The sequence below is a fragment of the Peromyscus leucopus genome, chromosome 18 (genome assembly GCF_004664715.2).
Source record: "Peromyscus leucopus breed LL Stock chromosome 18, UCI_PerLeu_2.1, whole genome shotgun sequence".
Classification (NCBI taxonomy): Eukaryota; Metazoa; Chordata; class Mammalia; order Rodentia; family Cricetidae; genus Peromyscus; species Peromyscus leucopus.
Genome location: NC_051078.1, coordinates 40,123,635 through 40,146,951, shown reverse-complemented (window position 1 = coordinate 40,146,951; position 23,317 = coordinate 40,123,635). Strand labels below are relative to the sequence as shown.

The following is a 23,317-nucleotide window of genomic DNA, read 5'->3' as shown; positions in this document are numbered from 1 at the left end:
AACTGACCTTCTTCTTTTACTTTAAGTATCTTCCAGAAAAAGACACTTGGGAAAATGGTCGACTCAAATCAGCAGTAGATTCAAGCTTCTCTAATCCTCTTTTTAAAATAGCACAAGACTCTCACAATTTAAATGGCAGCCTGGTAATTACAAAGCATCAACGGTGTCCCTCCACACAGTTCTACTCAAATACAAAACTACGCTATGCTTTAGATCAACAAATATTCAGTTTTGCTTCCTTCTTCCCACACAGAATCATAAAGGCTACCCTGAGTCTCTTACAGAGACTAAAATATGGGAGTAGTCGCCCATTCTAAATTCGGGTTCTTTGATGACCTAAGTTTCATAAGGCCCTAAGTTGTTACTTTTGTTTTCTTAACTGTCTAGCTCCAGACTCTTCTGCTATTCCTCTGGGGCTGGGATGGGAAGAGGGGAGTTCTTTTGCTTTTACTTTTTACTTGGCAACTCCTAAGAGTGATGTTGTTAATGCAATAGGTACAGTAGGTCTTCCTCCATCACTGCTGGTTTCTCTCTCCCTGGAGACAACCGCTATTACCAAATCTACGTGTCTCCTTCCGGGTGCTATTATTTTGCAGAACTGAAATAGCCTGCATGCATGATTAAATACTGAATATATTATCATTACCAAAAATATACAAATAAATATAGCAAAATACAAAGATGGTTAGTATTAAGTGAATCCCTCTCACTGACATTTTGATAAAATCTCTCTCTGCAAAGCCATGCATATGTACCTAGAAAGTACCACACAGATAGGAGTCTACAGTTCAATGTGCATGTGTGTGCATGCACTTTGAACGTATGTACACTGGACAGGTTGTGGGCATATTGAAGACTTAAGAAGAACACATTTAATTATTTCTAATAAATATATAATATTCCAATGTTTAGGTGATACAATTTTACAACTCCTCTATTGATAAGCAGATTATGTCATTTCTACCCATTATTTTCTTAGAATGAATTCCTAGAAGCAGAGAATTTCATATATCAAAGGTGCACTTTGTTTTCAATATTACATATATGAAATCACATGTGTGCATGTCCACATCCACATACAGAGAGGTGCCTCACTTGTTGTCCTCCAAGAATAACGGCACCACTTTGCATCTAACTAATAGTATGTCTAGGCTCCAAGCTCCCACAAACACTTAACATTTGATAAAAAGAAAGAAAACCTAATCTACTTCAAATCATCACTTTAAGCTGTTCTTTTTAAAATGCTATATATTCCACCAATATTTATAAGTTTACCACTTAGGTAGCAGATGAAGACTACAGAGGAGGAGGAAGGAGGAAGAGGAGGAGAAGGAAGGAGGAGGAGAAGATGATGTCGTCTTAGTTAGGTCACTATTGCTGTGACAGAACACTATGACCAAAGGGTTGATTTGGATGACACTTCTATGTGATACTGTCCATCATCAAAGGAAGTCAGCACAGCAGGGCAGGAACCTGGAGGCAGGAGCTGATGCAGAGGCCATGGATGGGTACTGCTCACTGGTCTGCTCATCATGGCTTGCTCAGCCTGCTTTCTTATATACAGGACCACCAGCCCAGGGATGGTGCCCCCATCGGTCACTAAGAAAATGCCCTACAGCAGGATCTTACGGAGGCATTTTTAAATTGAAGTTCCCTCCTTACAGACGACTCTAGCCCGTGTCAAGTTGATATAAAACTAGGCAGCACAGGCAGAGACTGTCATAAACTCTTTTCTCCTATAACCACATAGCAGTCCTGTGGAAGGTACTGTCAATGTGTGGAGGATCTAGCTGCTGGAGATCACCTACAATAAGTGTACCAGGCACTGTCCTAGACACCATCTATGGACTTAACATCAGTGAACATTCACAAATAAATCCCGCAAGGCAAACATTTGTGCTGTTGTTATTTCTGGTGTGTATACGTTTGTGTTCGCACGTGTGTGTGTGTGTGTGTGTGTGTGTGTGTGTGTGTGTGTGTGTGTGTGCATGCCCATGGAGATTTGTTTCTTAAGACAGGTCTCTCAGTGAACCTGAAACTCACTGACTAGTTAGACTAGTGGGGCAGTGAGCCTTTGGGACCTGCCTGTCTTTATGTGCCAGCACTGGGATTTACAGACGCAAGCTGCCACAGCCACTTTTTACATGGGTTCAGGTTATACGACAAGCACTTTGTCAACCGAGCCACCTTCCAATCCTCAAGGTGAATGCTACTGACTTTATTTTACAAATAATGGTTTTTCAGATGCACAAAACGTTAAATCAGTGTTCAAAGCCTTGCAGCCAGTTATATGATGTACCCACACAGAGGGAATAAGTGGGCGTGCCTATCCTTTTCTGAATAGAAACAGAAGAGTGGATGGGGCGAGGAGGCAGAGGGGGTGGAGGGGCTGGGAGAAGAGGAGGGAGGGGAAACTGTGGTCAGGATGCAAAACAAATAAATAAAGTAGACATGAGCAATTAACTTCACCGTGGTCAGTATTTACTTACCCCTGGTTCTTCGGAGTGGCATGCTTTTACCATATTCTGAAGAACGTTGATTAATTGGCACAACAGCACTCCATTATCAAGTTCTTCCAACAATCTTTCTGCCTTAATGTCAATACCTAAAAACATATTTTAAAGCTAAGACCCACCTAGAAGCAGCAAATTCAAAAGCAGTGGCTACAACTTAAACATGATCAGATAACACCTAGAAAACTAAACAAATACCAGATGAAACTAAGTTTCCACCCTTAAAAAAGGTATATTAAAACAATGTCAGTTAAACACAAAAGAAAAACATCTGTGGTGCGTAAAGTTCAGAAAAAATACATGTACATTTATGTTAGATAAATTCACTGCACATTAATATCACTTGTACAGGGGAAAATGTTCTTTATAAATAAGATGGACTACATTGCAATTTAAAGATTAAATACAGTATCAGAATAAGCAGTCTGGGAATATCAACTTCTGCCTCTAAAATAACTTCTTTAAAAGCATTCTTACACTGCCAACTTTCCAATCACCAAGCTGAGACAAAACTAGTGTAACTGCTTAGTGTGTGGTTATCTTCCAAGGGCCTCAGGCCATCTTCAGGCTTTCCCTCTCATGAAAATCTCAGGATGCTATCTGAGCGTCTGTAGCTAAGTGACCTGAGGGACTCAGGAGAAGGCTCACTAGTAAAGCATGAGGTCCTGAGCTTGGGTTCCCAGAACCTACATAAAAGTGAGGTGCATTGGTGTACCTGTGGCAGAGTCAGGCAGATTCTTGGAGCTTGTGGCCAGTTAAGCTAGCATGCACAGGGTTACACACACACACACACACACACACACACACACACACACACACACGTATACACATATATGCACACATACACACCCACACATACATAAAGCAAAAAGTCAGCCCCGCCTCTACCCCAGAAAGAAAGCTCAGAACACTCATCATAATCCTGAATAAAGTAAAAAAAAAAATATAATGCCAGGAATTCTCCAACTGACATTTCCTTTTTGGTTTTCTTTGCTTCTACCCCTCAGTGTTTCAGAAACAGTATTCATCATCTCTAGGGGAAACAACCGGGCTCACCAGGCAGCCAGAACAGCGGCCGTCCAGGGCCAAGTCTCACCTCACCCACCACAGGGAATCCATACAGTACAGCCTACACCCTCACAGGAAACTCCGGACACCAGACAAATTCTTTCCTATCTACACCAACTCTTTCATCCTAATAATCTTGCTCTGTCTCAATTTGTAAAAGCTCACCTGCAGCCCACCTCTGAGGATCTACAGTTTTTAAGAACGATTACTGCCTTGTGTGAGATCTGCCAAAAAACAGATCCCAATACCAAGTACAGGAGTCAGCCTTTTCCCACCCACCAGGCTAGAGGTTCCCTTCCAGGCACTGACTGGCAGCTTGATTTTACCCATATGCCCACTGTCAGGAAAGTTAAATATCTCCTCGTGATGGTGGACTCATTTTCGAACTGGGTGGAGGGATTTCCTGTGTCTAACAAGCGGGCCCAGACAGTTGCAGACTTCCTTCTCCGAGAGATTATTCCTCGGTTTAGAGTCCCTGCTTCTCTCCAGTCTGATAATGGTCCAGAGTTCACTTCCCAGATTTCTCAGACACTAGCTAAGGTCCTTAATATCTCATGGAATTTCCATATTCCATACCGCCCCCAGTCCTCAGGAAAGGTGGAGCGTACCAACCGGTCTTTAAAAATCATTCTTACCAAGATGTCACAGGAACTTCATCTCGACTGGGTAAGATTATTGCCTCTAGCTCTCCTCAGGCTCAGGGCTCTTCCTAAAAAGCCTCTTTCAATCTCTCCGTTTGAACTAATGTATGGAAGGCCAGTTCTAACACCAGGTCTTTTTTCCAAACCTACAACTGTTCCAGATAGCCTGTTAACTCCTCTTTTATGTCACCTAAGGTCTATTCTATGGAGCTATGTGGACTGTTCACTGCCTCAGCCATGTGACAATCCTTGCCCATCTCCAATACACACTGGGGATCAGGTTCTTCTCTTTCCTCCAGGCCAGCGCCCTTTACCTCTTTGCCTTAAGTGGCAGGGACCCTTCAAGGTAATTCTTGTAACCCCCACAGCTGCTAAACTCGAGGGCTTTCCTCACTGGGTCCACCTGTCTCACCTAAAACCTTTTATCTCACCTCCATCCCAGAAAAATCTCTCTTCATATACAGTGAAACAAACAGGGCCTCTCACTCTCAAGCTCCAGAGGACATCAGGATTCCCTGCTTTGCCGCCAATTCCAGAGGAATAAGGTACCACCCCCTCCTTTCCCAACCAGGGCCACACAGAGCCGGAGGCAAAAAGGACCATCAAAAATATCCAGGCGGTAAGGAATAATGTAATACTACAATTTATCATTGTTCAATACTCAGCAACTGATCACCTGTGTTTCCCAAGTGCTAACCTAATAAGGGAAACAGGTGCCTTAAATAAACTACCTCTAATGAGGCTTGTCTCAGATAGAAATTAAGCAGAGTACTAAGACCAGATCTACCTCAGGTAAATGTCACATGCCTCTATCTGGGCAGGCCAAATCTACCTCAGACAAATGCCAACTCCAAAATAAAATAATAATGATTCTTTCTCTCTAAGCTCTTTCTATGTCAACAGTATCTTGTCAAACAGAAGGTCCCCAGCCGCAGCACGGATGGACAGCTGCAGAATGAGGAGACGGCAGACCGTCATTCCAGGACCTCCACCATCATCCCAGGACTTCACAAGATACCTCTCACCCCCCCCCCCCAAGAGCCAACCAATGCCCACTATTCAGCTGGAAGCAGTCTTTGAGAGAAACGTCACCCCCGTACCCAGTCAACCACAATTTTTTTCTTTTTTTTAAAAAAGGAAAGAGTCGGGAATGAAGGGTTCACAACACGCTCCCACAGTCTCATATACCAGGCGGACACTTCCGCCTAGCCAATTCCAGGTCAGGATAGGCATTTCCGGGTCAGGGCGTCTCTCGTAACCAGGATACCCGACGGACCTAGATACCTCCACCTAGCAAGTTCCGGGTCAAGGCGTCTCGTGTAACCAGGATCGGTGACGTTACATGGCCACGTAAGCGCGCAATGTGACCATGTGATCTAAGCACACGCGTGGAGTAGTGATGTGACCTGGCCACGCCCCCAGCCAGTTTTAAAGCGGAGCGCCATGTTCCCAGTCCCCCTTCTTCTCCACGCATGTGTCTCTCCCACAGGCCTGCACACTCTCTATCCCTTTAACTCTAATAAACTCTTATAAGCGGATTCTGTCGTGTTTCGTGACATTTCCTTGCAGGGTAAGAACACAACGCAGCTAAATAACTAACAATATCTTCCATTTATAACCTTACAGCTCATATAAGATTGGGAAAATCAATAAAAATATCAATATTAGACATACACAATTTTTTGAAACATATTAAAATTAACCATGAAGTACTGATTATTCAAAAGGACTGGCCACTTCAATCAAATTTCAAGTTTCCTACAGTTCAAAGTTGAGAGCGAGAGTATCTTTTTAGCTCTGCAGACTGTGAGAACAAGGGCCTGGCTGTCATTCACTAGCACATCCCCAGCATCTGGAACAATCAATCACTTCTTTAATGAAGATTAAAAAAAATCAGTATCTTCGCAAGTCTTACCCAGTAAGCCTGATAACCAAATCGAGAGGTCTTCCTGCATGGGCAGTAGAGTGGCTTCGTGCCTCACGGATATCCATTCGTCATACTGACAGACGTCAGCCAGTCCTGGTCCGTGTCTGGGGGTCAGGGGACACCTGGGACTCAGAGGTAGGTCCTCTCCAAACCACACCTAGACAAAACACCGAACAGCTGAAAGACACCAATCTTTGCGGAAAGTCACCGTAACCCACCCACATGTGTCCGTGTTTACATAGGCAGGCATAAGTCATACAGACTAAGCAAAACTGCACCATCTCATAGAAATACATAAATCAGAAGCAAACTGGATTTTTCCGAATGTTTTCAATATTTAACACAGTGGTCCATGTCAATGGACACTAAATTAATGAATGAGTTCTGCTGTAGAGTCGAGAGGAAAACAATTCAACAATAGTACTTTTTTTCTCCACTTGTTAAACCGGAATCCCCACATCATAGCTATAAAACGGGTTAATGACACCTGCCTCACAAGACACACATCTGTAGCATCTAGCACTGGCCCTGACAGACAGCAGATTCAACCAACATCTGTTGAGTGGATCCACGGACGAACGCATAAATGGCATCTGCAAACTTCAAATCATAATTGTCATGTTTTAGATATTTATTTGATTATTTTTAATTTTGTGTGTGTGTGTCTGTGGGTTTGTGCATATTAGTATCAGTGCCCACGGAGGCCAGGAGAGGGCGTCAGATCCTTTGGAGTTGCAGTTACAGGTAGCTGTGAGCCACCTGACCTGGGTCCCAGGACCAAACTCAAGTCCTCCGCAGGAGTGTATGTGCTCTTAGCCACTGAGCCATCACTCCATCCCCTACAATGCCATCTTTAAACTTTTTTCTAAATACTTTGATTAAAGTAATAGAATGGCAAACTATAGTCCAAGCAAATTTGTTTTATCTGTATTTTTTATGACCTACAATTAAAGCTTTTTTTTGTTGTTGTTTTTGGAGACAGGTTTTCTCAGTGTAGTTTTGGTGCCTGTCCTGGATCTCGCTCTGTAGACCAGGCTGGTCTTGAACTCACAGAGATCCGCCTGGCTCTGCCTCCTAAGTGCTGAGATTAATGGCGTGCGCCGCCGCCACCACCACCCGGCCCTTAAAACATTTTAAAATGATTGCTATACAAGTACCCATCTAACAGTCTCAATTTTGCCTACTGGCCTGCAAAGCCTAAAATAATTGCTTATAATTTAAAGTAAAAAATAAGAATAAAATTACATAAATATACTAACAAGTCAACACTTGAAAATAGTTGAAATATAAACAGATTTGCTTTCAGACTGTTTATAGGAAAGATTCAATTGTGCAAAATATGAAAAAAACAATCATGAAGTCACTTTTTTAAAGGAGTACAAATGGTTCCTGTCCTCAAGAGGGGTGTTAGAGCCTGAGTGAGGTGAGCAGGAAGTTATTCAAGGGAGGTGACTTGGAATGTAAACAGCAGGAGCCTGAGGGATGCATAAGGATGACCCTATGCAAGGTGTCTGCTTCGGAACTGGACATGAGGGACTCAACTGAAGTAAAGCAGGACAGCCCACAGGCAGCTTCCACAGACAGCTTCTGAACCAAGTGAGCTGTGTCTCTACCGGGAGAAGGCGCAGCCACAGTGAGAGCTCTCCACACATAGAGAGAGTTAGTGAATGGGAGGCCGTTTTCCCCACTGCTAGAGAAAGAGACAAGTATGGAATGGGAGGGAAATGAACCTTAGGATCTGACCACAGAAAGCCAAACATCACTCCAAGGATGACGGATCAAAAAGTCACAGGAGAAAAAAATCAGGAAGTTGATCTGACTTCTGTTGTTCAACTACTGCTGGGTGGGAGGTCTGCCGTGGAGTGCCGTTTATACACCCCGGTTTCTGCACTCAGGAAAGTGATAGATGGTCCCTCTCCCAGCAGATAACAACCATGGCTTCTGGCTATGGTGGGTCTTCATGAGCACTTCCCTTCTCTTTCCTGGGATTTTTGTCTGGCTTGAACTTGAGCAGACAAACTATAAAGGGGAAAAAGAAAAGCCCATTTCCAATTGCCTCTGGTAAGATAAACATATGTTAGAGAAAGAATGTCCAAAGAAACAAACTCCGGAAGGGCCACTAGGCAGTATGCGACCTAGCAGGTTCTCCCTGTGTGCTTTCTCTCTCTCACTGATTCCCAACTACCCTGCAGAATGTGAATTCCTACCCTCCCCCTACCTTCCAGGTGATGAAGCAGAGGCATAAGAGGCAAGATAATTCACCAGACTCTCCCTCCTGAGATTGACAGATGTGGGAGCGGAACTAAGCTGTGACTGACTCTAAGTTCTGACTTTCCAGTGTATTTATTCCCAGCTGACTGCATCTTTCCAGATAAAGGTTCACTGTGACTTTTGCCTTTAAATTAACATTTCATTGTTCTATTAAGAACCAAGGAAAGCCGGGCGGTGGTGGCGCACGACTTTAATCCCAGCACTCGGGAGGCAGAGCCAGGCGGATCTCTGTGAGTTCGAGGCCAGCCTGGGCTACCAAGTGAGTCCCAGGAAAGGCGCAAAGCTAACAAAAGAAAAGTAAAAAAAATACAGCAAATATCAACTTTGAAAATCATTTAAATGTTAAGACTATCATGGTTTCTGTGACTCCCTACAGCTGGCTTCACCCAGCAACAAACAAACAAACAAACAACAACAAAACAGAACAAAAACCCTACTCATTTTAATATCAGTTTTAACACATAGTCAGGTACAGGGTCATTATAAAGCACATGTATAATTACCTAAGACTTGTATCTTGTATTTGTTTTGTACTCCCTGCTCCTTCAACTGCAAACACGTCCCGTGGTCTAATGAGGGGGAGGCTCTAAAACATTCTACTTATTTGCCCAGGTTGGCCCACCAGCCCCCAAGTACTTTTGATTCTTTCAAATATCTAGCACAAGTCAAACTCAGAATTAAAATCTGGGAGCCAGAAAGTCACAATGCAGTATGCCTATTGTTAAAATGTAGTGTTAAAAAAACTCATGCCATGAAAAGAACTGCATCAATAAATAATATCAATTCATAATTTATATTCCTCTTTTACAAGAAGAAAACTTACCTGGATTGCAGGCTGCATGGTCATGTCCTCTGAGATGAAACTAATATTCTGGAGAGAGACAAAGGCATTAGCATGCAGATGATTACAGAGCTCCTACTCCCTCAAATCCCAAATTACAAGAATCAGGCATGTGCTTTACTCCCTCTTTTTTGTTTTTTGTTTGTTTGTTTGTTTTGTTTTTTCGAGACAAGGTTTCTCTGTGTAGTTTTGGAGCCTGTCCTGGATCTCGCTCTGTAGACCAGGCTGACCTCGAACTTACAGAGATCCGCCTGCCTCTGCCTCCCGAGTGCTGGGATTAAATAAAGGCGAGTGCCACCACTGCCCAGCGCTCCCTCTGACTCAACACCTGAGACACTGAAACTCAAGCATCTTTTATCTCTTTGCAGTGATCATATCTTTATGAGTCAGATGGACTTTATAAATCACATGCTTAGCCATAAGCTTTTCCCTCAAGATAACAAGATAGTTAAGGTAACTATCAGTTTCAACTGTGAATTAAAAACACTCAATACCTGGGGGCTGGAGAGATGGCTCAGAGGTTAAGAGCACTGACTGCTCTTCCAGAGGACCTGAGTTCAATTCCCAGCAACCACATGGTGGCTCACAGCCATCTGTAATGAGATCTGGTGCCCTCTTCTGGCATGCAGGCATACATGTTGTATACATGATAAATAAATAAATCTTAAAAAATATATTGAAAAAAAAAACCACTCAATACCTTCCTGTGAGACTTTGTCAAAAACAAAAGGAACAGCAGTGTTGGCTCCGAAGCTCTGTTCTTGAAATCTACAAAGGAAAGATCAGCTTTAATAAATTAAATGAGGTCAATACATTCTCTAATGTGTTTTCGGGGAGAAAGTGAGTGGAAGGCTTGAAGACAGAAGAATATCGACTACATAAAAGCATAGGTTTGTTGCTTGTCTACGGCAGCGTAACGTGCTCTGTTTTTATCAGAAACTACCACTAGAAGACTTTCAGAGAAAATTATGAACTGTTTGTAAGTCTCAGCTGTCACCTGTTTCCAGAGTTATGCCCTCCCCCGAGCTCCCCCGCACACATCTCCTGCACAGAGACACTCTACACACTGCATGCTCTAAGTGCCACGGGGAACCCGTGCTAAAGCTAGCCGAAGAGCTTAACGTCACAGCGCATTTTCTCTGCAGAAGGCAAAAAACCACAGACTGCCCTTTCTGATTTCAGCTTTCCTTCCCTCCGCCACAGAAAAGGCCAAGGCACAGGCGAGCATGGCTAATTAATGGGCCTGTTATGCTGCCCACCAGCTAAGTCAGGGGGGAATACATTTTCCTTTAACATAAATAACCCTTTGTCCCCAACAAAGGTCCACAGTGGGAAGCTTCCGAGACCATGTCTTAAAAATGCAGCCAAGAAGCTGCTCCCATTAAAATGAAGTTCCACATACTCAGACAGGAGCTCTAGCAGTTGGAGCTGCCGACCACCAACAAAAGAAAGCTGCAATTATAAGGCGTGCGCGCACCCAGAACAGTGGCACATTCACAAAAGAGCCGTCACAGGAATGTTCAGCAGCTGCACTTTTTTACGGAAAAGGCAACAAAATTCGCTTTATGAAGGAAATGAAGAATGTGTGCACAACAATCACTTGAACTTTAGCAAAAGTCGTATGTTTTCGAATTCTTCCTGAACAACAGACAGCAGCACTCCTGAAATGGCAGAAACGTAACCCCCCCGCATTACCTCTAAAAATGCTTCTTTAGAGCTAGGGACGGCTCGGCTGCAGGACGCTTGTCCAGCGTATGCCAAGCCTTGAGCTCAACCCATGCTACAGCAGTAAAGGAATTAGCTCATTTGTAATAAACAGTCCTCGGGTAAGTTGTAACAGATCCTCAGCTATGAAAAGCTATTGTGTGCACTACTCATTTAGGGGGAAACTTTTATAAACTGTCCAGACTAAATCAGTTAATCAGGCACTTAATGAGCACTCACTACATTCTGGATATAGAGAGCCAGTATATATATGCATGTGTTATATATTTATATACATACAGATAATACATTTACACACACACACACACAAATCTTAGCTCTTCATATTCCTCTTGTAAGCCAGTTCCACATCCAAGAGTAGCTGCTTGGTCAACCCGACTCTGGTCCGTACCACAAACTCAATCATCCTTTCCTCATTTTATCCTGTCTTCCTTATTTCTAGGTTCCCCTGAATCTCAGCCTCAATCTGAAGCAACAACACTTCATTCCTGGGGGTGCACTTCACTCCTGGGGGTGCACTTCGATCTTGGGGGTGCACTTTGTTCCTGGGGGTGCACTTTGATTCTGGGGGTGCACCTTGATCTTGGGGTGCACTTCATTCCTGGGGGCGCACTTCACTTAGTTTTTCTCTTTCTTCCTTCCTGTCTTACTGGGGAAGCTGACTTCAATTTTCTACCAGCCTTAACGGGGACTTTTTGATTGTCGGGCTTCTACCCCCTTCTGGCTGAGTAAAAACAAAACAAGAACTCTCACGTGACCAAGTTCCAACTGCACCCCGATCCTGATGGGAGTCTTTCACAAGCAAACATAAGGCTTTGAAACCCCAGGGAAAATGTTAGAAACAGGATGTGTCTTCCACATGCAACTTGACCAGGACTGAGCCAGACCCACTCACTCCAGAAAGCAAGAGTGAGATCCTTGCATTTATTGTTCTTAAGGCTCTTCTGTAACTCTGACCTCAGATCACAGGAGAGAAAAGCATTCCATGGAGCATTCCTTCCCAGAGCTGCAGGCTCTGAACCACAACACACTTCATTCCACTTCCATATTACAGGACTGATGGGAAGGACTTAAGTCCCGTGACACAGAAATCTGGCCTCAACTAGGGAAAGATGCAAAATGGCAAACAAGGTAAGATTCTTTGTAGGGGGGGGGGCGGGGTTGCTACTGACCCACATATCCATCCCGCACTCAGCCACCCCATGACTGCCCATACATGTGAGCCGCCAGGATATGACCAGCGCCAAGCTGGAACAGCAGTAAAGGAGTGGCATTTTCTACTAGTCTGTATGCCTGCAGTGTATGTCAAAATGCCTTGCCATTTTAATGTCATTTTCTAAAATAATATTTGAAGAATATAGTATTCCTGATATATGTCAAAATTTAAAATTTTTAGCTTTAAAATTCTAAAATATTTCCTAGATGCTTAGCAGAGAAAATAGAAATGCCATAGCTATACCAAATATTTCTCATATATTTTAAAGTATATACTAATATACTCACCATCAAAATAGCACTATGATAGTCCAAGGTATTAGATTCATCTGGATTCAAGTCCTGCTCCAACATAAATCAGCTATATGACCGTGATATAGCTAACTTCTTGGAACCTAAAAGTTTATCAGAAAAACAGGGTATCACAATCACCCTCAGATGGCTGTTATAAGAATAAAATGGGGAAACATAAAAAAACTAGAGAATAAAGTTTAAAGGTGTCTCAAAAAAAATAATAAAATGAGATGGCACATAGAAAGTACCTGGCTTAGGAGCACTTAGCAAATGACTTAAATTAAGCCTATGATGAGACAGAATTACAGTCCATTTAACAAAATTAAAAAGATAAGACAAGACCAACAGAATTCAAACACCATTAAATATAACTTAGAAGGCTACTTTTGCTAACAAATGTATGGTTATAAAAGAAAATAAAAGCCACATCAAAACTTGAAGTCAGAATACACAACCTAGGATTCTCTTTGCTAGAATAAGTCTTCATAAAGTTGTGGAATGTGCAATGCACGTGTATGCACAAGAGGCCACACATACAGAGGCCTCCACAGGACATCAAAAGTCCACGCCCTTCACTCTGCCTTGGTACCTTGAGACAGGGTCTCTCACTGAACTGGATGCTCTCCATTTTAGGCAAGTTGGCTGATCAGGGAGCTCTTAGGATTTGCCCATCTCTACTTCACCATGCTGGGTTATGGACATGTGCAAGCAAGACCTGCTTTTATATAGGTTCTAGTCCTTATCCTTGCAAAGAAAGTATTTTTACTCTGAGCCATGTCATCCACCCATAAATTGGTATTTTAAACACAGATTCTTTGCTCCATTTAGCCTTATTTCTCGGTCACTGTTCAGGACATATCCTGTTTCATGTGATATACACACACATTCATGTCCTCAATAAACATCTATTGATGTTTGATCATATTCATACTTTACTGAACTAGTTACCATAAATAAGATAAACGTGATGAGCATGTTACTGCCCTTACAGAGCTAATAACAAACCCCACTGGAGGAGACTGAAATGGAAAGTAGACAAATACATGTATGATGTTAAACCATGCAATGTTTTAACAGCAAAGAACAGAATCTCTCAAGAGAAAAATATCAGGGTCCTACTTTAGACTTAAATGGAATGAAATCATTTTCCTGTAAGAAAAGCATAAATCTGAAGGATGGTAATAGTCTAGCCAAGAAAAGAAAAAGGGTTCTGTGCATAGGGAGCAGCTCTAACAAAGGCCCCGTATGAAGAAAGTATGACGCATTCCAAAAACTTACAGAAACAGAGTGGCTGAAGGATGGAGAACGCGCAGCTTAGAATAACGCTGGAGAGTGGCCCCACCACACAGGCAGTGTTGGGGAAATTAGATTTCACTCTAGATGCAGCGGGAAACCACTAAACGGTGTTAATGCAGGAGTCGGGGCATGATCTCACTCAGAGTTTTAAAAAGCTCCCTGGGGACAAAGGGCTAGAGGAGTAAAACAGAACTGAGTTGAGCAGAAAACGGAAATGCATGTGGCTGGAGATGTAAGAAAAAGAACTGAGGGAAAGGAACCAGGGGGGAGACAGGGACAGACAGTGAGGCAGCATAGGGAGCCTCCCCAGGAGAGGGAGCGCAATCTGAAAGGGGGAGAACTAGGAAGCCCCAAAAGTAGTTCAATGCCAGATAACGCTGACTGAACTGGTATCCACAAGTGTCTCCCCCGCAGATACAAACAGAATTTACATATACCTCTGTCTTAGTCACTGCTTTATTGCTGTGAAGAGACACAGCAACCCAGGCAACTCTTAGAAAAGAAAGCATTTAACTCGGGGCCTGCTTAGAGTTTCAGAGGTCAGTCCGTTATCATCACGCAGCAGAGCATGGCCGCACGCAGGCAGACGTGGTGCTGGAGAAGTAGCTGAGAGCTACATCCTGATCCACAGATCAAGAGAGCGACTCTGAGCTTGGCAAGGATTTTTGACTGTTCGAAGTACCTGCAAGTGACATGAGCTGTTAAGTCAGAGGGCTCACTAAGAAAAGCAAACGACCAAGTCTGGAGGGCAGGCAGAGTTCCAAGACTGCAGGACAAAATAGTCGCACAAAGGGTTAAGGACTCTGACCACTGTGATACTCAAGGATGCACATGACCGCCCCTCTGGATGCAGTCATATTATTATACTGTAATCTGTATCAGACAGACAAATGGTACCCAGAGATGATCCTTATTGCCCAGAGCCTGCAAAAAATATCTGCTGGGACAAAGCAAAAAGAACCTTGCAGATAGATAAAAGACCTTGAGATGAGAGATGATCCATCTCAAGAGTTGGATCCCAAGTAATCCCAAGAGTTCTTAAAAGAGGGTTGAGGAAAGGCCACAGTCATAGGAGGCAAAGAGAGGTCATGATGGGAAAACGTCAGAGATCTGAGATGCTAGACCAAGGCTGTGAGGATGGAAGGAGCCAAAGAATGCAGGGGCTTCCTGGACACTGGAAAAGGCAAAGAGGTCTCTTTCTGAGGGAGAGAAGTAATACAGCCTTGCCCACACCTTCGTTCATAAGCACCATTAAAACTCTGTCTTTTTATCTTCAAACTATAAGACAATAAATCTGTGTGGCTTTGAACCCTTCTAACACTTGGGGAGCTGAGGCAGTAAGTCTAAGATTTCAAGGCCTGGGCTATATAGCAAGATCCTGCCTCAAAATTAAAAGAAGAAAAATTAACATAAAGCAAAAACTAGATTGGTACCTCAATGTATATTATTAAGGGTTAAAAGGTAATACTTAATAATGACATACATCTGTGGTATATTCACCTACCAAAAATGCAGCTTCAATAGTGGATGAAGACTTTTCAGAAAAATACAATTTGTCAACTGAGACATAGTTCAATAATAGAGTACTTGGCTAGTATACACAAGGCCCTTCAAGGAGCAAGATTTTCAGTTCACTTACTAAAACATCACATATCACTTACAAAATACAGAGATAGTTCCCTTGCTAGAGAATTTGAAAACATCTCTTAACAGTGTTCGGCAGATATTGAATCTGAAAACCTCAGTTTCATCTTAGAAATTTCAGTTTAGTTTTGGGATACAAAAAACTGTTTTGTAAGATTTTTTTTTTTAATTGTGTGCATGTTTAAGAAGGCATATACATGTGAGTTCAGGTAAAGGAGGACAAAGGAGGGTCCCGATCTCTTGGAGCTGGAGTTAGTCATAGGTGGTTTTGAGCTACCTCACAGCAGCGATGCCGGGAACTGAACTTGGGTCCTCTGCAAAAGCAGTACACGATCTTAATCACTGAGCCATCTCTCTAGCCCCCAACCCTTGACAAAACATTCAAAACAATTTTTTTTTGAGACAGGGTTTCTCTGTGTAGCTTTGGAGCCTGTCCTGGAACTCACTCTGTAGATCAGGCTGGCCTCGAACTCACAGAGATCCACCTGCCTCTGCTTCCTGAGTGCTGGGATTAAAGGCGTGTGCTACCACCGCCTGGCTTAAAGCAAATTTAAAATCAGTTCAATTTCATCACTCCAATTAAAAGACTGCATGGGAAATATAGTACACCAACATAACAAAATATTAGAAAAAATATATGTAATTATCCATTAACTGAAAACTTATCAAACAGTTTAAGGAACATTCGTACTGTTCTGAAAATATGTGTGGGTAAAAAGTAAAAACTTTTCTCTAGACATGGTGGTACACACCATTAATCCCAGCACTCAGAAGGCTAAGACAGGAGGATAGCCTGGGTTCCAAATCAACAGTTGCTTTTTTTTCTACTGCTGTGATAAGACACCATGACCGAGGAAGATTAGAGAAGCAAGAATTTACTGGGGTTTAAAGTTTCAGAGTGTGAGTCCACGACCATCCATGGCAGCAGGCAGGCAAGCATGGTACTGGGGCGGTAGCTGAGAACTTACATCCTTATCTGAAAGTTGGAGTGGTAGCTAAGAGCTGACATCTGCTCCACCCTACAGGCATGAGGCAGAAAGAGCCAATTGGGAATGAAGACTAGCCTCCCAGTGACACACCTCCAACAAAGGCCACACCTCCAAATCCTTCCCAAGCAGTTCTACCAACTAGGGACCAAGTATTCAAACATATAAGCCTGGGGGTGGAGGTGGGGGCTTTCTCATTCAAACCAGCCCACAGCACAGGTCAAAAGAAAGGGAAGGAGGGAAGAAGAGAGGGAAAGAGTGAGAAGAAGGGAGAGAGGGAAGGAAGGAAGGGAGGGAGGGAGGGAGAGAGAAAGAGGGAGGGAGAGAGAAAGAGGGAGGGAGAGAGAAAGAGAGAGAGAGAAAGAGAGAGAGAGAGAAAGAGAAAGAAAGAATTCTTAATAGAGTCAAACATTTTTAAATAACTAAATTTATTTTCAGCCAGAAATATAAATAAGTCATAGGCTGCCTATGCATGCATAAAGCCCACAGTTCCAGCCCCCAAAACAAACAAACACACACACACACACACACACACACACAAAGAAAGAGAGACTCCACCATAGCTAACATAATTTGTTCTTACAATAAATTTATGTTGCATGAAGCACTCCATCCATACCTAGCATATGACTGACTGAGTATGGGTAAATACTCCCAAGATCCTATCAGCAACAAAGATGGAATTACATTTCATGTATGTGCTACATTGTATTACAGCTAAGTTCTGTGAAGATTTATAATTCATATATGAAATATTTAGTAACTTTTTGTTAATCAAAACATCTGGTGTGTCACAGTGTAATTCAATGAGAAAACTTACTGGGTTCTTAGAAGAAACACCTAAGAAATGTAATTTCAACCATTGTCTTGCAAAAATTATTTCTGAGGCAGTTCTCTATGATTATAAAATTCTAATTAAATATAAAGAAACTCAACTTGAGATAAATTAGATTTGCTTCCCATTCTCTCAATATACACCCCATCATTAGGTTTGTAAAGGTGTACCTAATCCAAACGTGGAAAACGAGTAAAAAGAAGATAAATATATTCACACGCTACTGAAAGACAATAAATATAATAATATTGTATACATTAATTTTTTTTCTGGAGCTGGGGACCGAACCCAGGACCTCAAGTGCTCTACCACTGAGCTAAATCCCCAACCTTGTACACATTAATTTTAATTCTACACTTTTCTCAACCGTAAGTTTGAAAAACATTATTGAGGTAAGTGACTTTGCCCTTTATCTCCAAACTGAAATTAAGATATTAAAAAGGGAGGGGAAAGCTTAATAAAAACCAAATGGGAAAATACAAATTAGGAAGCATTCCTTTTGAACTCATTTCTAACCACCATTGAATTCCTTTTTCTTAACTGATGATGTGCATGTTTTGACAATCTCCCATCACACACTTTGAATTCCCATAAGTTATTTGTAATTTTGAATCACGAAATATTCTAAATAAGTCTATTTGCATAGCAAAGCACCAATCTAAGCCTTACAAACAAGGCAGTCTAGGGAAGCCGCTTAATAAAAACTAATGGTTTTATAACTTTTAGCCCAAGTTAAATAGCATGGAAATAATAATCACCAAGTGTCTGGCATTATGTTACAGTAATTCTATGGATTATTTCATTTCATCCCCACAGCCCTCGTGGCAATAGAGGAGAAGCTGTTATTAATCTTTTTTTAAAAATGGATTCGGAAAGTTAGGCTTAGAAAGATTTAATAATTTAACTAAAGTTGCACATCTAGCAAAAAGTGCTATCGAACTCCACATGCTTACCAACTCTGAAACACTTTAACACACACACACACACACACACACACACACACACACACACACACAAACAAACAGAAAACCCCACTTTCAACTCAACAACGTCAAAGCAGCAGACAGCTAACATTCAGTGTCAGTTGGCCATAGTGAGCTTTTTTAAACCGATGAGTCAGATATGACAACACGTCAGGAGCCACACCAGAATATTCTTACTACCTTCCTCCTAAAGGGAATCAAAAGTGTGGGAAAATCCCAAGTTTTAATCATTCTGTGGTCACGCTAAAGAGAAGTGAGCCCATAGCAGTTCACAGCTGCTTATCTTCTAAGGGTAGTCATTAACGCTCTCACGTGGGCTGTGCAAAACCCAAACGCTGACCTAGATGGGCCTGCAGAAAAACACATTTAAAAAAAAAAAAATGTAAAGAGTACAGAGCACTCTAATGTGTACGACTCGGTCCCCCGGTTTCAAAGGGCTAGGATGCAACCCGGGGGCGGCTGCATAGGGACGCCAGGGTTCCTCCATCCTCCCCAGGGCATTCTGCAAGCCTCCCCCAGTTCAGTTCTCCAAAACCAGGGGTGTGGGTGGGAGAGCATTGCGCAAGGGCGCCACTCAGGTTCCCTAATTCCGTTAAGTCTGGGAGATCGGAGCCCTGCAGAGGACAAATAGGGAAGAGCCTGCAAGTGCCTGCCACGGGACGGGACAGCAGTGTGATCGTGAGTCGTAGTCTGGCCAGGGCCCGTGATTTCACATCACGTCTTTCCCCGGGCGTTGATGGGGGTAATCCAGTGACCCTCTCTGGCTGGGCGCTGAGGAGGAGGGTGCCCTGGCCATCCATCCTGCACTAGCTTGTCGCTCAGAGCTGGCCGGGTGGCGGCTCCACCTCGGCGCCCCTCCCGCTAACCGGCCAGCTCACACTTGTCGCCCCCTCGCACCCACCGGAGCGGGCAGGTGTCAGGAGGCGAGCTGAAACGTCACCGTGACAGCCCCAGCAGCCAATCGCAGCCCTCGGCTCCCTCCAGCCAGCCAATGGCAGAGCTCCTGGAGGGGGGATCCCACCGCTCTGCAGCCCACCTGAACTTCACCCGGGACGCTAGAACTCCGAAGGGGCGGGAGTCCGGGCCGAGGTGCGTGCAGCCGAGAGGCCGCGGGACCGCCGGGGAAGGAAAGGGGCGGAAAGTTGGGGAGGAAAAAAAGAAATCCAACAGGGAAGTCACTCACCAGCCCGGGAGCGAAGTCACTTCTCCCTGCCGGGCGACTCGGGCTCAATCTGAGCGTGCAAGCAGTCCGGGGCCAACCGCCGCAGTTCGCCGCCGCCGCCGCCGCCGCCGCCGCGGTTCGCCGCCTGTTTCGAAGGGGCCAATCAGAGCTGGGGGGCGTGGCCTGGAGCCCCGCCCCCCGGGGCTTCCTGCCGCGCCGCTGGACGGAGGAGGACCCCTCCCCCGGGGCTGCAGGTCGCTGGAGGCTGTACCCGAGCATCCGTGGGTCTGGCCGGTCAGTGGCAGCGACAACCCCTTCTGTTTGTCCTGCCACGCAGGACTAGGCGGCTTCTGAGCGCCCTGGAATGTTGCTCTTCCCAGGAGTTTGATTAAAACCGCTTCCGATCCTAAAATCCGCTCACGTCCGGATGGGCGCTGAAGGCTTCCAGAAACACAAACTAACCCAGCAGGGACCGATCCTCAACAGAAGTCTTTCAGACAGAGCATCCCCCACCCCCTTACTCCGGGCTGTGAAAGATAGAGATGGAGAGGAACCCTGCCGTCACCACTGGTTGCCAAAGGAGGATGTTGGCCCTTCCTTCAGGAAACCTGGGGGAAGGGGATTTGAATGTCAAAGCAACAATGTAACCATGTGGTTGTGTTATACTATAGTGATAGATGGGAATTAACTTCAAAAGTGGCTTTTTTTTTTTTTTTTTTTTTTTTTTTTTTTTTTTTTTTTTTTATGTGGCTGAAAGCCTGGCAGTCTGTGTTCTGGCCCAGGCTCTTCGCCTCCAGCCACTTGGGTCCCTTTTGTTAAGTCATGACACCTCGGTGGTTCGTCTTTCTCCATCTCTAAAAGCGTGGGCATGAACGGAAGCGTGGTCTCTCACAAAAACAATACGGCACACGGTTGCTTTCATATGAAACATGAGAACAGTCTGAGTCTTCAAAGTGTTGAGGAGCGTGGAAACGGACGTCTGTGAAGGAGGGTGATGGTCAGAGGTTTGCGAGCGGCTAGATCTTGAAGGAACTGTAAGAAGCTGCCAGAGGAGGTCATTGCAAGGAAGAAGGAGTGCTTCCGAGGCAGAGGGAACAGCAGAGGCAGAGGGAACAGCAGATACAGGTCGTGGGGAGGCAGGCGAAATGTTTGGGGAGTATTCGTTTTAAATAAAGCGAAGTTTGGAGCGGGAGAGAGAGAGCATAGCAACAGTCCGAAGGTATGTGCAAAGAAGGAGGTAGACTAACCAATACTGAAGAACGTAGATGCTTTCCCGGAGGCAGCTGAGATGATTATAAGGAGGGAATTTATTTGTGTGTAGGGGGTGCGTGCGGGGGTTCATTTTCAAGGATTTTGAAGAAGGGACTAGGCTAGTTTGTCATTAAAAATAAATAAAAGTAAAAAGCAGTGACAACTCTCTAAACTAGCTCAGAAGGTGGGTGTGAAAGAAGTGTCTGGAAGTATGTAAGCGGGCCTGGGTTGTTATGTGGTGGCACCGGACGGACGGAGGTAGGACTACAGGTAAAACAAGCTGTGGTGGAGGCCCAGTGTGGTTTCCTTGGGTGTATTCAGTTTGAAGTGTGAAACAGACCTGGAAGGAGAGATGATCCGATAATAGTAGAATTGTCCAGAGCGACTTCAATCCGTCTACGCGGAAGGTAAGAACTAGAGAACAGTTCAGCCGCATTACTGCATTCTTGCTCTGGGTCAGGCTAAGCCCAGGGATCCTGCTCTCCCAGAATTCTGAGTGGAGAAGGCAGTGATTAAAAATTGACAAACTCATGATAAATGGATTTGATGATATCAGACTGTAGTTGTTCTTGTTTTGGGGTTTGTTTTTGTTTTTTTTTTTTAATTGCAGTTCATCTCAGAACTCTTTACTGACTATATAGAAATTTACAAAGTCTGTTAAAATCACTTTGTGTTTCCCAATATTTGTATTTAAAACTATGGGGCAATTTTCCTCATTTAGGCAGGTTTTAAGTTGATGCTTTAAATTAGATATCAAAAGAAGATATGTACACTTCCCTACAAAGCCTTAAGGATAACTGTGGCTCAGTCCCCAGCACCAAAAAAACTTTTTGATTCATTAATAATAAATTGTGCTATATAAATCTTGCTTGATGAGTCACGGCTTGGCAATTTTTATTCTAAATTTTTTTCTTACATGTATGCCCCATGCCTAAATATTTGAATACGATTAATTTAGAACTGAAACTATGCTCAGTGAGAAATATGAACAAACATTCCCCCTTTGCACATGGCTCTTAATATTTTTAAGTCACTTGCTGGAAACTTTCGGCCTTTTTAAGGACTGCCTTGTGTTTATTCCCTTGTCTGTGGAGTTACAAGGATGTAGGGCAGTGTGGTCGCAAGTGTACCAGAGGCGGGAAATCCATGCCAGTCACTGCTCTCAGCCTGTGTTCCTCATTGGTTAGGTGTGGATCTGGGTGAGGGACCCCCTGATTGAACTTGCTTCTCTCTCACTTCAAGCTTTCATTCACAACGTCACATCCGTATTCATTCTTAATTATTACTCCATCCCCTAAGCACACTGACCAGCCTGCCTACCTTGATTTTAACACTACAATTAGTAATTGAGGGTTCCAGCAAATAAGCTACAATCTACTTTCCATGTGTAGGCTTTCTAATTGGTGGTTAGGTTAATAGCCATGTTTTAGTGGTTGTCTCTTTAATTGAAATTGGCATAGATGTAACATTAAAAAAACAACAAAACCAGTTCTCTTCCATCAGAACCAGTCCCTCCATTCTGACCTCCCAGTTTCAAAAGTATGTCCCACTCGGGAAGCATCATGTTTGAAAGCCTGAGTTTTTAAAGCACATTACATTGGGAGTTATTTGTCTGACTAAAAACAAAAACAAAACAAAAACCTTTTTTCAAACACAGAAGATCCTCCAAAACTTCCACTGTCCCCCAAGGTATGATCTCTTTACAGCCCTACAAGAATGGCTTTGTTGCTGAAAATGCACTGTGGTTGATGTGCATTTTGCTTTGAGTTAGTTTCTTAGACCTTTTGTTATTTACATCATGGTTTTGGAACTATATATATATTTTTTAAGTGCATTGGTGTTTTGCCAGTTCCCCTGGAACTGGAATTACAGACAGTTGTAAGCTGCCATGTGGATGCTGGGAATTGAACCCGGGTCCTCTGGAAGAGGAGTCAGGGCTCTTAACCACTGAGCCATCTCTCCAGCCCCTTGGAACTGTTCTTAATGGTTTGACATTATTGGGTGTCAGCTATGGAGTGTGCATTGTGTGTTGTGTGAGAAATCTCTGCGTAATAGAGATCTTGATTTATTCACAATTAAATTATACCTTCAGCAGATGTCAACTAAGATCTAGCTACAATAAAAACAATACTGATCTCTGTGCTACTGTAAGCATGCTACTGATTTTACTAATAAATATTTTATGTAAGTAATTCATGTAATATGACTTGCAGAATATTATTTTAACTGGACAAAGATGTGTTGCATTTGTTTATACTGCAGAATATTACTTTAACTGTGTAAAGGTGGGTTACATTTGTTTATGCTGCATTTGTTTAACAATGTAAGGATGTGTGTTTAATTATGTAAAGATATGTTACATTTGCTTATGCTGCAGAATATTACTTTAACTGTGTAAAGATGTGTTACATTTGTTTATGCTGCATTTGTTTAACAATGTAAGGATGTGTGTTTAATTACGTAAAGATGTGTTGCATGTTTCTCCTTGTCTGCCCAAGGCATCTGATTGGTCTAATAAAAAGCTGAATGGCCAGTAGCTAGGCAGAGAAAGGATAGGTGGGGCTGGCAGGCAGAGAGAACAAATAAGAAGAGAAATCTAGGCTCCAGAGGAAGAGAAGAGAGGAGAGAACAAGGAAGGTACATGGGGCCAGAAGCCAGGCAACTG

General features: G+C 43.3%; 1 protein-coding gene across 1 annotated transcript in view; it reads right to left on the bottom strand.

Annotated features, from left to right (window-relative positions):
* The window catches only part of Gas2l3 (growth arrest specific 2 like 3), a 35,707-nt gene extending 16,180 nt beyond the window's left edge, over positions 1-19,527 (bottom strand). Inside the window, exons 1-6 of the mRNA XM_028880310.2 lie at positions 19,423-19,527; positions 12,490-12,596; positions 9,962-10,029; positions 9,244-9,291; positions 6,138-6,306; positions 2,490-2,605 (exon numbers count right to left, since the gene is read on the bottom strand). Coding sequence (XP_028736143.1) covers positions 2,490-2,605; positions 6,138-6,306; positions 9,244-9,267 — 309 coding nt within the window. The 5' untranslated portion in view covers positions 9,268-9,291; positions 9,962-10,029; positions 12,490-12,596; positions 19,423-19,527. The remainder of the gene's footprint in view (positions 1-2,489; positions 2,606-6,137; positions 6,307-9,243; positions 9,292-9,961; positions 10,030-12,489; positions 12,597-19,422) is intronic.
* Between the last annotated feature and the right edge of the window lie 3,790 nt (positions 19,528-23,317).